We start from the raw sequence: 15,546 nt of genomic DNA on the forward strand, positions 1-15,546 counted from the left end.
CTGGGGCCCTGGTGGAAACCATCTGTTTCCCCAAAGGGAGAACCTGTGTTTGCTGCCAGGCAGCGCGTGGGCATGTGTTTCCGCTGCAAAAGGTTGAAATCTGAGAAAAAAGCAAGCAGATTCAGATCACTTCAACTCTCCCCCCAAAGCGGGTTTGCTCGGCCTGCCTGCAGCACCCTGAAGGATGCAGGGCACTGGTTGTACAGAAGTGATCGTGTCAAATCTTTAGCATGGTTGGGGGCACAGCAAGCATCAGTGAGTGGAGCCCTGAGCTGCCTCAAGGGAGCAGAGGGGAAACTGAGGCACAGAATGAGGGACATGCACACGGTCCCCCAGAGCAGGGGGAGGGCAGTGGGATCTGCTTTACAGGGGCTTTTGCAATACTGCTGACCCAGGATGGAGGGTGCACAGGTTTCTGGCCACTCCTGCTGCCCCACATTCCTCCTTGGCCTATTCTGGATTACACAGGGATGTGTCCTCCTTAGGGTCATTACAGAATAACACCTCGGTGACACACTGCCCTGGGCAGTCACCAGCTTGCATGGGGTCAGCACTGCCAAACTCGGACCCATAGTGCCCAGGAGCTGGGGGATGAGAATAGGTGTCCCGAGTCCTGAACTGGACATTGTGTGCAGTCACAGGGGACAGCATGAAGGCCACTGGGGCACAGGGCTGTGCACAGGCCAGGACAAAGCGTACCAGAAGGGTGTCTGCCCAAAGGACAGTGTGGCTGCACAGCCCATCTCTTCCTTCCACTGTCCCGTGTCTCCAGCACCCTACCTTGGATGGGCTGTGACCCACCACATTCAGCGTCAGGGGGCTCTGGGGCCTACGTCCAAGAAGTCAAGACCCGTGGCCAACATACGGCTCTGTAATCCCACCCAGAAGCACATGAGGAGGGGGCTCCGCGCACCCCGCGATAGCCACACACCGCCCACCTTGTTGCGTGCCGCTGCCCCTTTAAGAGCACGGCGTGGGCGTGGCCGAGACGGGGCGGAGTGGGCGTGGCTGTGCGGGTGACGTCATCGCGCCCATTGATAAAGCCGGGCGGGATCCCCGGCGCGGCAACGACAGCGCGCGGTGGCGGCGGGGCCACGTGTACGGGGCGCGGCGGTGGCGGAGGAGCAGCCATGGAGAACGCCGGCCTCTTCCCCCCGCTCCTCGCCACCTGCCTCCCCGCACAGCCCGCTCCCACCCCGGCACCGCCGTCGGCCCGGCCGGCCGAGCCCACCCGCATCATCACAGACCCGCTCTCCGGCCGCTCCTACTGCAAGGGCCGCCTGCTGGGAAAGGTACCAATCGGGGAGGAGGGGGTCGTGGAGGGATGTGCGGTAATTCGTTGCGGCCGGAAGCCACCGCCCGGTTCGGAGGGAGAGGGCTGAGCGAGGCCCCTCCGTTTAGAGCTCCGGGAGCGGTGGATCGGCCGGGCCGGCTCGGCCCCCGCCTATCTATCGCAGCGCACATCGGTTTCGGGTCGCCCCGCGGGGCCGTGCGTGGGCCGCCAGTTCCCACCCCGCTTCCCAGGGCCGCTGCGGCACACGCAACTTTTCCTCCCGCTGCGAGGCGTGTGTGGGAGGCGGCTGCCTGTTCCCGGCCCGGCCCGGCAGCTGAGTGTGCAGATTCGGGGCTGACATCACGGCAGGAAAAACCTGTCTCCGGCGTGCCGCTCTCGGTAGCCTCCGTTCCCCCTTGCCTTGCATAGGGCTTTCCGGGTGAGCCGTCATCCAGAAAGAATCTAGAGTTCGGTAATGGTGGGAGCACAAACGCGGTGGAGGTTTTACAGGAACTGAGTTGAGAAAATCCCTATTTGAGAGCATCACAGTTCAGATCTTAGTGAGTGAGCCAGCAGTGAGAAGGAGGAAGGCTGCCTCTCACCCATCCTTGCGTGTCTTTCCTCTTGTAGGGCGGCTTTGCACGATGCTATGAGATGACGGACCTCTCCAGCAACAAAACCTATGCCGTGAAGGTCATCCCTCACAGCCGGGTGGCTAAACCCCACCAACGGGAGAAGGTGAGTGTTGGCCCCAGTGGGGAGCTGGGGTTGTGTTGAGGTTGCCCTGCATTGTTCACCTCTGCTGCTCCCTTCCAGATCACCAATGAGATTGAGCTGCACCGTGACCTGCACCACAAGCACATCGTCAAGTTCTCCCACTATTTTGAGGATGCGGAGAGCATCTACATCTTCTTGGAGCACTGCAGTCGGAAGGTAAGGGCTGTAGCAGTCCCCATGTTCTGGGTCCTGAGATGCCATGTTAATGCTCTGCTTCTTTAACACTCTATCACCCACCTGAGCCAACCCTGCCTGGTTGCACTGTGTGTTTCTCTATGGCACTGGGAGCCCCAGTATGGCCCCACAAATCCAGGAGCTCCCCTGGTAGTGCTGAGCAGCCTCAACCTTGCAAAGAGCAAGGTTGAGTGATCCTAAGACAGTGACTGTGCAATTCCTGAACTGCCCCTTCCTGCTCCTTGTGCCCCCCCCCTTCGCCGTGCTGACTTCTTTTTCCCTCTGCAGTCACTGGCCCACATCTGGAAGGCCCGCCACACTCTGCTGGAGCCCGAAGTGCGCTATTACCTCAAACAAATCATCTCAGGCCTCAAATATCTCCACCTCAAGGGCATCCTGCACCGGGACCTCAAGTTGGGTGAGTGGCACGGCGGGGATGGAATAGTTCAGGGCTGCTCTGAAGGGGCTGGCAGCGATACACTGCCTTTGTCTCGCAGGCAACTTCTTCATCAATGAGAACATGGAGCTGAAAGTGGGGGACTTTGGTCTGGCTGCGTACCAGGATGCCTCTGACCAAAAGAAGAAGTAAGTCTGGGGTTTCTGTCATCTTCCTATGGCTCCCTGGGCTATGGGGTAGGGGCAGCCTCATGGCCCCAGCTGCAGACAAGGAGAGGGGGCTGGGGGCTTTTGTGGCTTCTCCAGAGCGTGCCTGCAGCCTGCAGGGAGAACAATGCGCTCGCTATGGCCATTGTGCTGGCCGGGTGCACAGGCTGGGACACAAAGGCCCTGTTCCGTGCTGTGTCTAGGACAAGTTATTCCCTGCAGCTTGTTAGGAGCAGCTGCTGCTGAGCCCTGGGAGCTGGGGGGAGCTCATAGTCGGGGGTGGGGGTTGGAAACAGGCTGCCAGCTGGATCTCCCACTCAAGGAAGTGGGAAGATGAGAGCAAGCTCTTGACCCAGTGTCTGCCAACAGGACAATATGTGGGACCCCCAACTACCTGGCCCCTGAGGTGCTGTTGCGGCAAGGGCACGGCCCCGAGTCGGATGTATGGTCGCTGGGCTGTGTCATGTAAGTGCATGGGGAAGGGGCAGGCAGGGCTCTGGGGTGCCCCAAGGAGGAGGTCCCATGGCATTTTTGCCTTTCTCAAAAGACAAGAGGGAGGAGAGGACCCTGCTTTGTGACAGTGCTTGGGGGCTGAGAGCTGCAGGCAGCAGGCTGTGCTGTGCTGAGCTCTGCTGCAGGGTGTTCGTCACACTCCGAGTGTCGTAAACAACGGAAAGTATTGGTGGTTGGCAGCAGCTGCTGGCTTGTTTGTATGGGGAACGATCACCTCAGTGACTCGAGCCCTTCACAGCCCGCAGGCTTCCTGCACACTTTCCGCTGCGGGGCAGGGCAGCAGAGCTGTCCCCAGCCCCCATGTTCCTCGCCTGTTGCCCCAAACAGTCACTAGGAGGGAGCGTGGCCGGATGTGCCCAGGCTGGAAGTGGTGTTCCCAGCCCGGTGTGGCAACTGAACGCCATAATTTCCTTGCTCCAAGTGCTGCTGAGTCACAAACCCAGAGGGAGGATGACAGTGGCATGTGTGTCCCCTCCCAGGTACACCTTGCTGTGTGGGAACCCTCCCTTTGAGACCCTGGACCTGAAGGAGACCTATAGGTACATCAAGCAAGTGGACTATATCCTGCCCACCTTCCTCTCGCTGCCTGCCAGGCACCTCATTGCTGGCATCCTCAAGCGCAATCCCCAGGACCGCCTCACACTTGATGAGATTCTGGACCATGAGTTCTTCAAGGTGAGTATGAAGGACCCTGCATGAGGCTTTGGGGCTGGGCTGCTGCTGGCATGGAGTTTGGGGTGATGTCCTTGAGTGCCTATTAAGAAACAAAGCAACTGCTGTGCTACGCAAATGCCAGCAGAGGATTCAAGGGATCTGCTGTGCTCCCTGCTGCCCTATCCCACAGGATATCCCATAGAGCTGATACCTAATGCCAGGCCCGGAGCCAAGGATGGTCGGAAATGCAAGCTGCTGTCAGGAGGGCTGTGGTCAGCCCAGGGCAGTTGCTTCATACGGGTTATGGAAATCAACCCTCTGCTATGACCTCCCTGCAGGGTTACACACCCGAGAAGCTCCCTCCCAGCAGCTGTGTGATGGCTCCAGAGCTGTGTGCCCCCAACCCAGCCAAGAGTCTGTTTGCTAAAGTCACCAAGACGCTCTTTAGGAAGAAGAAACCAAAGGGTGAGTGTATGTGAAAGCCTCCAGATGACCCTTTTCCCCATGGAGATGTATGTCCTGTTCTCTAGAGAGTCTTAGGATGGGTCTCTGTTCCCCTACCTGGGGTCAGCACCTGCTGGCTTATCCCTGCCCTTCTGGTGCTGGTGGCCTGCTGGGGTGTGCACCCAGTGAGCAGATAATGTGCTGCAACCCATGGGGCAGTTCCTCCTGGGCAGCCTGTGCCCCATGAGAATGGGGAAGTGAAAGTGGGAGGCAGCAGCCTGACACCATCCTCACCCCATGGGCTGTGCTATGGGGAGGGGTGGCCCAAATATCCCTATTCCTTGTGATACACTCATGGTGTGCTCTCTCCTCAGCCAAGAAAGGCTCTCTGGAAGACAAGGATGATATCTCCAAGCTGGTCACTGGGCTGGTGAAGACATCCATCTGCCGGCAGATGAGCTGCAAGGCAGTGGAGGGGAATGAGGTAAGAGCAACCCTGGGTTCCTTCACACTCCTGGAGGGAGTCAGCAGCATGGTGCTAACATTGGGTTTTCTCCAGGCCACTCCTGTGTCCTGCCGTAGTGCTGGCTCCAGCCCTGTGGAGACACTGGTGGAAGAGACGTCCCACAAGTCCACATCCCCCTCTGTCCGTGGGACCATGGCCAGCAGCTGTGAGGGTGAGCAGCTCCTCCCTGTCCCAGCATGGGCTTCCTGCCCTGCCCTGACTGATAGCGGGGCCAGCTGACTCACAGCTTGTCATCTTCCATCTGTAGCCTTTGAAGACTGCATCACCACCTCTGCCATCATTGAGTCTGCTGTGCAGCTCTTGCGCACCTGCCTCTCCTGCATGCCTCCAGGTAAACCTGCTGAGCTAGTGGGATGCAGGCATGGGTGCTGCTTTGGGTGCCTGACCCTAAGGCAAGGAGCTGGAGAGGGGTTGCCTGCTCTGCTCACTCTGTTCTTCTCTACCAGCGGAGAGAAACCCGGCTTCCCTGGCCCGACATGAACAGTTTGTCTGGGTGAGCAAGTGGGTGGACTACTCCAACAAGTATGGCTTTGGCTACCAGCTCTCCAACCACAGCATTGGGGTCCTCTTCAACAATGGCACACACATGATGCTGTCCCCCAACCACAAGTAAGCGGTGCCCTTGTGGGTAGGCGGGGATGGGGGAAGGCTGTGCCTAGGGTGGTTTGGTGCTGGGTGGCCTTGAAACTCATGTTCTGCTTTCCACAGGACAGTGCATTACAACCCAACCAACAGCAAGCACTTTGCATTCCCTGTGTCCGCTGTCCCTGAGCAGCTGCGTGGACAGATGAGTGTCTTGCGCTATTTTGCATCCTATATGGAGCAGCATCTCATGAAGGTGAGTGCTGAGATGCTGGGTTGGACACTGGGACATGACTGTGCCATGTGAGTTTGGCCAGGTGGGCTCCTACGGGGCTATGTCCTGTTAGCAGAGACCCCAGTGGGTGTTTGCTGTGATTTGGCCATGCACACCCTGGTGACAGTATGCCTTATGCAGATGTTTCTCTCGAAGGGAGGTGACTTGCCTAGCATAGATGACCTTGGACAGCCAGCCCTGCTCCTCCTGCAGTGGGTGAAGACTGACCAGGCCTTACTCATGCTTTTTAGCAATGGCACCCTACAGGTATGTGCAGCAGGGATGCCCCAGCCCTTATGGGGGGAAAAAGCCAGCCCGGGACTCCTGCAGCCTGTATACAGAGACCCATCTGGGTGTGAGATGCTGCTCTGGTGTCACAGCCCATCCAGTCCCCTGGGAGGCATGACGCTTTGATCAGGTGCCCCAGTCCCAGTGCATTCCTGATGTGGGGCTGCTCCTGGGCAGGTTGGGGAGGAGGAGCAGGTTGAGGCAGGAAGTGTGGTGGGAGCTGGGATGCAGCTATGCTGCAGGAGGTGTGAGCTAAACCGATCCCACCTGTCTCCCAGGTGAACTTCTACAATGACCACACCAAGGTGATCATCAGCAAGCCTGACCATTCATGCCTTGTCACTTACATCAACCGGGAGCGTAACTCCTACACCTACAAGCTGTGCAGCATCCAAGAGCTGGGCTGTTCACCTGAGCTCCAGCACTGCCTCCGATACATCCTCAAGCTCCTCCAGGAGTGGGCTGATGCCTAGCATGGGGCTTTGGAGACCTTCTCAGGACGTAGAGGGTCTCCTCTTGCCCTCCCATGGGATGGGAGGTGTTGTGGTGCTCAGCTGGACTCTGATCTAAGACATGTGGATGTGGTCCTGGCAGTGGGTCTGGACATCTATGCTGCTCCCTGGCTGTAGGCAATCACTGTCTTTCCTTCTGCATGGCCATAAGCTCAAGGCTTGGTGCTGCAGGGTAGAGAGGATGCCCTCCAAGGCGATGTAGGGCAATGCCTGCTTTGCCAGGGCTGCATGGATTGACTTGTGCCATTCCACAACCCCTACACTAGGGAGGGGGCTGAGCTGGGCTCCGGCTGCCCCCCAGTTCTGAATTGTCTGGTACAACTTGAGGTTTGGTAGAGAGCAGGGGAAGGGATCTGTGGGCTTGCCTCAAGAAGCCCTTGTATAGCTGTAAGCTAAGGACAGGTTTCCTGTTTCAAGGCAGTCTCTGCCAGGTGGGATTATTTATGCGTCTTATTTATATGGAATTTATTTATTTTCTTCTTGATCTGTCCATGTGCAGCTCCCCTGTCCCTGACTTACCTCATTAAAACCTTATTTGTGTAAAGGCAATCTGTTCTCATATTGTTTAGTGTTGGGTTTTAGGTCATAAAATGTTTGTGGTTTCTCAAGGCTGTGGAGCAGAGCATCCAGGGCTGCTTCTGGTGAGCTTAGTACTGTCAAGGTGAGGGAACTGAAGGTGGTGGGAGGAGGGGAGGGGACAGGTGATGGGATCTGGTAGAGTGTCTGGATGCTGAGGTAGGGACTGGAAGGAAGACTGAGGAACACTGCCTCTTGCTGATACGTGATCCCCCATTGTATCAGTTCTGGGGAAAGCTGGGGGAGTGACTCCCAGCTGAAGGCTGTGGTATGTTCTGCACTGCCTGATGCAATGGGATGTGAGCTGGGAGTGAAGCCAGGAAAGAGGAGGGACTTAATCCTGCTCTGCAGCCTTGCTTTGAACATGATCTGTCACCTCCTGCTGCCATCTCTTCCTGGGAGCAGCCTGCAGTGTGGGAAAGGATATGGCCTCCCAGGGCACAGCTCTAGGCTGCTGCCTGCACTGACCTCTGGGAAAAGGAAGCGGAAACCAAATTTGGAGTTCTTTCCTGCAGTTTGGGTTGTTTTGAAAGGTATGATGGTGAAGGCTGTGGTGTGCCTACCAAACCCTGAGGCACCAAAGCATCTCTGCCTGTGCCATCATTGGATCTATGCAGTAAAAGTCAGACCTGATGCAAAGTTTTTATTTGCACTAGCCCTATAGGGCTGCAGGTTGAGCTCAGGTCAGGGAAGGTGACCTCTACTCAAAGTAAACCCCATGCACTGTGGCAACAGCAAAGAGTGAGGCATTGCTGAAAGAAGCAGAGGCAAAGCTATCACTTTCAGGGTCCCAAAGTGCCTGGCTGGCCACCAGCATGCTCTGCTGGCGGTGCTGGCCCAGCAGCACATGGCACACCAGCTTGTAGCGGGGTGGCACCACCTCCTTTGCCCGGCCCCGCAGCAGCTCAGCCAGGCTCTGCACCAGCACCGTGCTGCTCTGGGGGCTGTAGGTTGTGCCTCCCAGCACCCCGGCTAGGCCTCCCTCCAGCACCCGCTGCACCCGCCCTGCGTTGAACCTGCAGCCTTCCTCTGGCCTCATCCTGTAGGTGTTTTCCAGGTGGGTCTCTGGGATGGGTTGGAAAAGTGGGAGCCCTGAGAAACTCACACGGCTGTGGAGGAGCCAGGGCCCCACGGAGGGTCTCTTTCCCCCTGGAGCTGCCCCCAGGGAGCTGCGGCGGCTGCCTGGAGGGCCTGCCAGGGTGCTGAGCATGGAGCTGCGGCGGGAGAGCAGCTGTGGGGCTTTGCCTTCCTCTGGGCCCCGGCTTGGGGCTGTGGGGTGGGAGCCACGGTGAATGGCTCGGGGATGAGGGGTTTCAGTGCCATCTGCAGCCATCACCCCCGTCACCCGTGTGGATGGTGCCAGTTCCAGGGATGGCTGCTCAGCCATACAGGCGGTCTGGAGGGGAGAAAAATCTCTGAGACCTTTGCCCTGGGCAAGCAGCCCCTCCTCCAACCCCCCCTGAATCCTCTGCTCCCACTCACCCCTCAGCTGCCCAGAACCCACCTCTCCCCTGGGTTGCAGCTTGTTGAGCTCCTGAAGCGAGAAGGGTTGCTACGTGACGCTGAAACTCCCCGTGGCTCTGTAACTCTTTGTTTCCTGCTGCCTGCGCAGCCCCATTGTCCTATTTCCCCCACAGCTCACTGCCAGCTGCAGCCTGGACAGCAGCCAGACTAGGGACATAGCGCCCTGTGATACAGGCTTCTCTTCTTGGACACCCCGAAAAACACCTTGTGAGCATCTTGTGAGCATCCACTGCAATGGATAGAGCAAAGCTGTGTGAACTCTGCTGGGAGCTGCACGAAGGTTTGATGTTTTTCTCCCAGATACCATCCCCAAGCACCACTTCTCCCAGGACTCCCAGGCCTGGGCACCCACTGAGCACAGTGATGGGGCAGCCAAGCCCCATGTTGTGCCGGGGGTCCTGCTGCATGGGTCATGCCCCAAGCTGGGACAGCTCTGCCTGGAACCCAAGTGGAGTTTTCTCCCTGCATGGAGCCCAGCCCTGCTGGTACTCCCCAGCTGCCCCATCAATGCGCCTTTGTCTGCCTTGACTGCAGATCTATTTGGGGAAAGTGGAGACGGCCTTTGTGTATCTATCTGCTGCTGAAGGTATTTATAGCTTGCTGCTGGCTCGTGCTGCCAAGCATGCCGGCAGCTGGACTCTGCTCCTGGGAGTCTGGCTGTCCTTTCCTTCCACCCGTATCCACTGCTTTCCTACGCAGACCCAAGGGCTGCAGAGCAGCTCAAGGGTGGGCTTCCCCGCTTCCCTCCCCTCTACTCGGCCCCAGTGCCTCTCGCAGCCCAGCTGCCCGCCTGCCTGTTTCCCTAGCAATGGGCTGTGACGCTGCGGCCTCCTCCTCAGGCCTGCCTCCTCCCCGCCTTCCTCCTCTGCCGTCCTCCCCATGGCCTGCTCCTGCTCGGCCCGGCTGCACGGCGAGGCGGCCGCATTCACCGCTGCCCTCCGCTCCCTGGTCAACAACCCCCAGTTCAGGTGAGGGGGAAGGCTGGGGGCTGCCATCTTCCCCTCCAGCATGCCACGGCCTTCCTGGGAAGCTCCCGGCAGCCTATGGGATGTGCATGGCTTCCGTGCGGCTTTTGTGCTGTTCCCACCTCCTGTATCTGCTCCTTCTCCATCCTGGCTTCAGCCGTGCTTCCTATTGCTATCTCTGCTGATGCCTCATGGCCACGGGGCAGGGGACAGCCCCATGGGGGCCCTGGCAGTTCCTGCCAGGAGCAGAGCTGGGTGGTCAACTTCTGTGGTCCCCTTTGCCCGTCTCGTGCCGAAGCCTGGCAGAAACATCAGCGTTATCACAGGAACTCCTCTGTTGGCCACCCAGAAAAGAAATCCCAGCGAAAACCCCACAGACTCCAGTGCCAGGGAAGTTGCTGTGAGGTTCTGGCCATTCTCAGATCACATCCTCCACCATGCATCCTCCAGCTTTAGTACTGTGTTCTGCGACCTGAAATTTGCGCTTTGCATCTACCAGCCTTCCTTCTGCATCCTGCAACCAAAGGTCTGCACCTGCCAACCTTCCTCCTGCAACCCAAAATCTGCACCCTGTGCTTGCTGACCTCTGTCCTGCACACGGATCTTGCACTCTGTGGTTTGTAACCTCCATCTCACAGCCTACACCCCACTTTCCATTTCCTCCTTCTTGCCCCATGCACTGCAACCATGGAGTTTATTCAGTCCACTTTGCTGTTGGGTTTATGGAGGACTCATAGGGCTCTGCTCACATCTCCAGACCTGGGATGGACCAGGTGTCCTCACCTGCAGTGGGTCACCATGAAGGACAGATTTGCTGCCCTACTGGGACTGGAGAAGAGCAGAACAGGGGATGAGGAGACAACAGGACTGTAGCCAGCACAATTGCACAAAGACCGTGGGGTTGGGGAAACCAGGGAGGAAGTGGGACCCCATGCTCTACAATAAATCCACCGTCATGTACCCTGTCCCAGCCCTGGGGTTGTGTCCTCCCTGTCCTTCATGATCCCCTCTCCCCAGCAGTGATGTGACATTCGTGGTGGGCCGGGAGAAGCAGCAGGTGTTTGCACATCGCTGTGTGCTGGCATGCCGCTGCCAGGCATTCCGAGGGATGCTGACGAGCGACGAGGATCCCCTCAGCAGTGTCCCACCCCAGGGGCCCTTCATCCTGGGCAATGTGCAGCCAGAAGTCTTCCTAGCTGTCATTGAGTTCCTCTACACTAACAGCGTCACCCTCAATAGCCATACTGTGAGTGGGGATGGGGGGGGGGTAGGGGAGGAGAGGGGAGGGGGCATGGGGAAATTAATGGGTGGAGGGGAACTTTGTTGCTCCTAGGGATGGGATGGTCATCTGTGTAATGAGTGTGTGGAGCCTCAGCACACCACTGTGGGGTGTCAAGATACCATGTTCCCCAGGTGCCTTGGAATGACCATGAGTGTGGGACAGGGATAGCAGAGAGGGGGAGCACCATTTTTGTTCTATCTTGCAGCAGCTCCTCTCCCATACATTCCTAGCCCAGAACTTTCATAGAGAAAGGGGGATGAATCCCCATGGTCCCTGAGCTGCTATGCCCAGTGTGTGTGCATGTGTGTGTGTATGTATATATATATATATATATATATATATATATATATATATATATATATATAAAATATATTTTATATATATTTTAAAATATATATAAAATATATATATATATATAAAATATATATAAAATATATATATATATATAAAATATATATAAAATATAAATTTTACACATGTATATGTGTTGGTATATCAGGAAAACATTCTGCAACAGAGGGCAATGGGCATAGAACAGGCTCCCCATGGCAGTGGTCATGGCCCTTTGCTGCCAGAGTTCAAGGGACATTTGGACAGTACTCTTAGATGTAGAATTTGAGTGGTCTGCTGTGGAGCCAGGAGTTGGCTTCTGATCCTTGCGAGTCCCTTCCAGCTTGGGATATTCTGTGATCCTATAGGTGCTGGAGGTGCTGACCTCATCTGTGGAGTATGGCCTGCAGGACCTGTGCAAGGTATGACCCTGTTTAGACCTGGAGTAGTGAGTCCTCTATGCCCCTATGCTGAAGAGGACCCCAGTACAGCCAGAGCTGGGGAAATCCCATGGTAGGACACAGGATCACATATCTCCCACCCCACGAAGGGCAGTAGGAAAGCCCCAATATCCTCGGGTGCTTTCTGGCTGTGTCAGGACAATGCTGTTGGGAAAGTCCCACTCGGGGGACCATTGGGCACCCTTTGGGGCTGCTGTGGGCTGGGAGGCCTTGGGGAAAATGGAGTGGTGGGAGCTGTTGGGCTCCATTAGGGATGCAGTCAGGCAGATGGATGGGAAGCGGGACAAGGGGAGGGAGCCCTTTGGGCAGCTGGGACGCGTCACCAGAGCCATTCCTGAACTACAGCTGGGCCTATCGCATGACCTGCACCTCACACCCGGACTTCCCCTCCCTCAGCAGCATAGTGGGGAAGGAGCTTGTTGAGGATGTGAGAGCTGCCACAGCAGCCCCACGTCTCACTAGGACACGCTCAGCAAGATCCCAGCTGTGGCACCAGGTGGGCAGAAGTGTGAGGTGTAGAGCTGGGGGGTTTGCAATCATCCAGCAAGGGCATCCCCAGAGCAATTGCCTTCATCAATAGATATGTGTGAAGGTAGGGATCAAGTGATCAAGTGACAGCTGGGGAAGCCCCTGTCTCTGTCCCCAGCTGCAGGGTGACTCAGGGCCCTTCTGCTCCAGCAGATGGCTCCTCCCCACAGATCGTATCACTTTGGGTTTCCCAGGGCCTCGCCCTGCCTCTGTCCCCACATGGCTTATGTCTCTATGTGGGAGGCATCTGGGGTGGGCAGGAGGGAGTCCCCCTGGTTGTGTCCCAACTGCATTTGGGCTGAAGCCACAGATGCTCCTCTCCAAGCAGGGAGAGCTGGGGTCACCCAGCATTCACAGCTGGGGACATCGACAGTGTCCTCATGGCAGTACTGCATCACAGCCAGAGTTGGGCAACCTTCCCCAGGATATGCAGTTGGCCTGAGTTTGATCATCACAGGTTCTCACACAGCGGAATCTCTGCCCACATGCTCTGCCACAAACCCTCTCCCCTTATCCCACCCCATCCCATACGTAACAGAACCCTGTGGGGCTGGAGGCACCTCCACCCCCTATCCAATGTCCTGCGTCTGGGGGGCTGAGGGGATACATCATGGGGATGGTGGTGGGGTCCCCTGCTCTGCCCACCCACTCTCTCTCATTCACCTTGCAGCTCTGTGTGGAGTTCATTAAGGACACACTGTGTGTGGAGCAGGTCTGTGAGGCCCTGCAGGTAAGTGGCACCTGGCTCTGATGTGGTCAGCGGGGATGGTGCTCAGGTCCCCTGTGTGGACAATGGGCCATCTGCAGGGTGAGGATCAACCTGGGGTGCTGGGGAAAAACCAGTGACAACTTCCCAAGGAGCGTCACAGAGTAAAAATAACTCTGCTATTTTGGGGTCTGAGTTGGCTGATGGGGCAGGATTTCCCTCTCCTTCCACTTGGCAGCTGTCCTGTCCCTTGGGGACGTCACACTGGAGTGGGCCACCACAGCCCCAGGACAGTGATCCCCTCCACAGGGCCAGATAGAATTCCCCAGGATGGATTTTGGGGCCGTTTCCCAAAACTCTGCTGAGACTTCTGCCACTCAGAAGTAGTTGGGAGGCCCTGTGACTGCTTGGTGGGACTGCTGCCTCATGCTCCTATGGCAACAGTGGGAGATGATATATATACCCCATGAACTCAAGACTGACCCTACAGCCATGACCAAAGTAATGCCCCTGGGTGAGATGATGGCCCTGGTGAGCAGAAGCTCCCATCCCACGTGGTACCTGACCACCACGGCGTAAACAGAGCTAAACTGGGCTCAGAGGAAAGAATCAGAAAACCCCAAAACCCCAGAACAAAACAAACCTGAAGTAAACATCTTGCTCTGCCCTACTGGCTTGTATTAGTTCCAGTCCCAGTCAAGGCTGTGGGGAAGGTGACAGTGTGAGATCCCTTGTACCCCACATGCACAGGCTGTCTTTGCAAGGGGATGAGGGCATGTTGTGATGACCTGAGAAGGGTACAACAATGGGCAGAGCTAGCCTAGGGGTAAGTTTTGCTCTGGGAGAGGATAGAAGACCCCCCAGATTCCTTTTGCAGCAGGAATGGTGACTACAGGGCAGGCTGTGTGGTAGCACGTGGGGTACACCTCAGAGGGCTGCGTGCCAACCTTGTGTCTAGGTGAGAAAAGATAACAAGGGCAACCTCATGTCCACCCAGAGCCTGGTGATGTTTCTGAGTGGCTGTGGGAGCTTGGGTGTTTCTGCTTATAACTGGGGCTCACTGGAGCCACCCAACTCTTTGCCATGGGCTGGCTAAGAGTTGGTGCCCTGCCCCGTGTGCTGGCACCATACGGTCCCTGAGAGCACCTCAGGTCTGGCAGCATGGGGAGGACTCTCGATAGGGCTTTGGGAGGGGTCCCTCCTGCCCTGGGGGCCCTCACAGGTGTCCCTGATGTTCCACAGGCTGCAGTGACCTATGGGCAAGCAGATCTCCAGAAGCACTGCCTGGCGTTCATTGAGAGCTACACCATGGTATGGTACAGGGAGAAACAGGGAGCAAATGGGGACACAGTGTGGGGCAGGGGAGTGGGGCCATGAGAATGGTGGTACTGGGGCTGGGGAGGAAATGTTTTTTTTGAGAGAAGGTGCTGGAAGCCAGGCTGGGGATGGCCTGGGGGAGGTCCTGGGGTACCAGGCAGGGTAGGTGCAAGGGCTGTAGTGGGTGCTGGTTTAAGTAGTGCACTCGCAGGCGGTGGTGCAGACACGGGGCTTCCATGAGCTCTCTGACACGGTGCTGGCACGGGTGCTGCGCAGTGACCACCTGGCTGCAGATGAGCTGGACCTGGTGCAAGCTGTGCGGGAGTGGGCGCACGTCAGTTCAGTGAGTACAACATGGGGGGGGGGGGTGCCCTCCCAAAACCCCCTAGTATCTGCTCCATCTATCCATCCCTAATGTCCCATAGGCCGTCCTGGAGCGCCCCGTACCTGAGGTGGCTGCTCTGCCTGTGCAGGAGCTGCGCCTGCCCTTGCTGGCACCTAACGAGCTGGCAATGCTGGAGAGCCAAAATCAGCACGACCTGCTCATCCCAGTGAGTTGTGGGGTGCCCCGTTGTTTCTTGGGGATGTCATGGGGCTGGTTTGGGATACCCACACTGTTGTCCCTATCTGGGCAGGTCGATAGCATTGCAGCAGCCTGGAGATCCCATGCGCTGCGGTGTGGAAGCGGGATGCCCTCCCACCTCTGTCGGCCTCGGCAGGGCACGCGGCCCCGCAACCATCACCGCCACCTGGACCCACAGAGCAAGTAGGGGCTGCGTCTCCCTCCTGCCCCCCCCCGGAGCAGCAGTGCCCCCTGCGAGGTGCTGAGCACTCCTCTTGCCAGATGAGGGGCAGGATAGGAGGATCATCCCGGTGCGGGGCTGCGGGGCATCCGAAGGATGGGATGGGGGCACAGGATGAGCCCCCATTCAACCTTATCCCAGCCAGATCCCGTCCTTCTCTGAGGCGGTGCTGCCCTCCGCTGGGAGCAGGGCTGCGCTACAGGAGCGCACCAGGGCCCCCGCCTGGCAGAGATGAAGGGGCTCAGCAGGGCATGAGGCAGTTCCCAGACTCGAGCCCAGCACTGCCAACACAGAGCAAAATCCCCATCACCACCCCCGCCCCTCTTTGCACAGCCCATTGCACGCACAGCTGTGTATATCTCATCCCACCCCCGGAGTTGTGCCCCCCACGAGACAGGGTCAGACACAGCGGATAATTTATATATAATATATAT

General features: G+C 57.4%; 3 protein-coding genes across 7 annotated transcripts; 2 read left to right on the forward strand and 1 right to left on the reverse strand.

Annotated features, from left to right (window-relative positions):
- Positions 1 to 1,055: 1,055 nt before the first annotated feature.
- PLK3 (polo like kinase 3) lies at positions 1,056 to 7,169 on the forward strand. Of its 2 annotated transcripts, none has more exons than XM_031601283.2 (15): positions 1,056 to 1,292; positions 1,904 to 2,011; positions 2,090 to 2,206; positions 2,513 to 2,642; positions 2,722 to 2,809; positions 3,197 to 3,292; positions 3,820 to 4,015; positions 4,333 to 4,459; positions 4,813 to 4,922; positions 4,998 to 5,115; positions 5,212 to 5,295; positions 5,411 to 5,573; positions 5,673 to 5,802; positions 5,962 to 6,087; positions 6,387 to 7,169. In XM_031601283.2, the coding sequence occupies exons 1-15, from the start codon at positions 1,131 to 1,133 to the stop codon at positions 6,579 to 6,581; spliced, it is 1,950 nt and encodes a 649-aa protein (XP_031457143.1). In that variant the 5' UTR covers positions 1,056 to 1,130; the 3' UTR covers positions 6,582 to 7,169. The 2 variants fall into 2 exon arrangements, with proteins under 2 accessions (XP_031457143.1, XP_031457153.1); XM_031601293.2 differs by having other exon boundaries at positions 1,058 to 1,292; positions 5,977 to 6,087.
- A 648-nt stretch (positions 7,170 to 7,817) lies between these two features.
- Positions 7,818 to 8,775, reverse strand: DYNLT4 (dynein light chain Tctex-type 4). 2 transcript variants are annotated; one of them, XM_090146592.1, is made up of 2 exons: positions 8,701 to 8,775; positions 7,818 to 8,592 (listed from the first exon to the last, which is right to left on the reverse strand). In XM_090146592.1, the coding sequence occupies exon 2, from the start codon at positions 8,581 to 8,583 to the stop codon at positions 7,897 to 7,899; it is 687 nt and encodes a 228-aa protein (XP_090002718.1). In that variant the 5' UTR covers positions 8,584 to 8,592; positions 8,701 to 8,775; the 3' UTR covers positions 7,818 to 7,896. The 2 variants fall into 2 exon arrangements, with proteins under 2 accessions (XP_090002718.1, XP_090002719.1); XM_090146593.1 differs by having other exon boundaries at positions 8,679 to 8,768.
- Positions 8,134 to 15,509, forward strand: BTBD19 (BTB domain containing 19). 3 transcript variants are annotated; one of them, XM_090146591.1, is made up of 9 exons: positions 8,134 to 8,253; positions 8,834 to 9,000; positions 10,706 to 10,931; positions 11,666 to 11,719; positions 12,957 to 13,016; positions 14,235 to 14,303; positions 14,521 to 14,652; positions 14,735 to 14,860; positions 14,945 to 15,504. In XM_090146591.1, the coding sequence occupies exons 3-9, from the start codon at positions 10,794 to 10,796 to the stop codon at positions 15,077 to 15,079; spliced, it is 714 nt and encodes a 237-aa protein (XP_090002717.1). In that variant the 5' UTR covers positions 8,134 to 8,253; positions 8,834 to 9,000; positions 10,706 to 10,793; the 3' UTR covers positions 15,080 to 15,504. The 3 variants fall into 3 exon arrangements, with proteins under 3 accessions (XP_090002717.1, XP_031457165.2, XP_090002716.1); XM_031601305.2 differs by lacking the exons at positions 8,134 to 8,253; positions 8,834 to 9,000 and adding an exon at positions 9,507 to 9,688 and having other exon boundaries at positions 14,945 to 15,502; XM_090146590.1 differs by lacking the exons at positions 8,134 to 8,253; positions 8,834 to 9,000; positions 10,706 to 10,931; positions 11,666 to 11,719 and adding an exon at positions 11,733 to 12,254 and having other exon boundaries at positions 14,945 to 15,509.
- The last annotated feature ends 37 nt before the right edge of the window (positions 15,510 to 15,546 follow it).

Source organism: Phasianus colchicus, chromosome 9, assembly GCF_987193195.1.
Source record: "Phasianus colchicus chromosome 9, bPhaCol1.hap1.1, whole genome shotgun sequence".
NCBI classification, from domain to species: Eukaryota; Metazoa; Chordata; class Aves; order Galliformes; family Phasianidae; genus Phasianus; species Phasianus colchicus.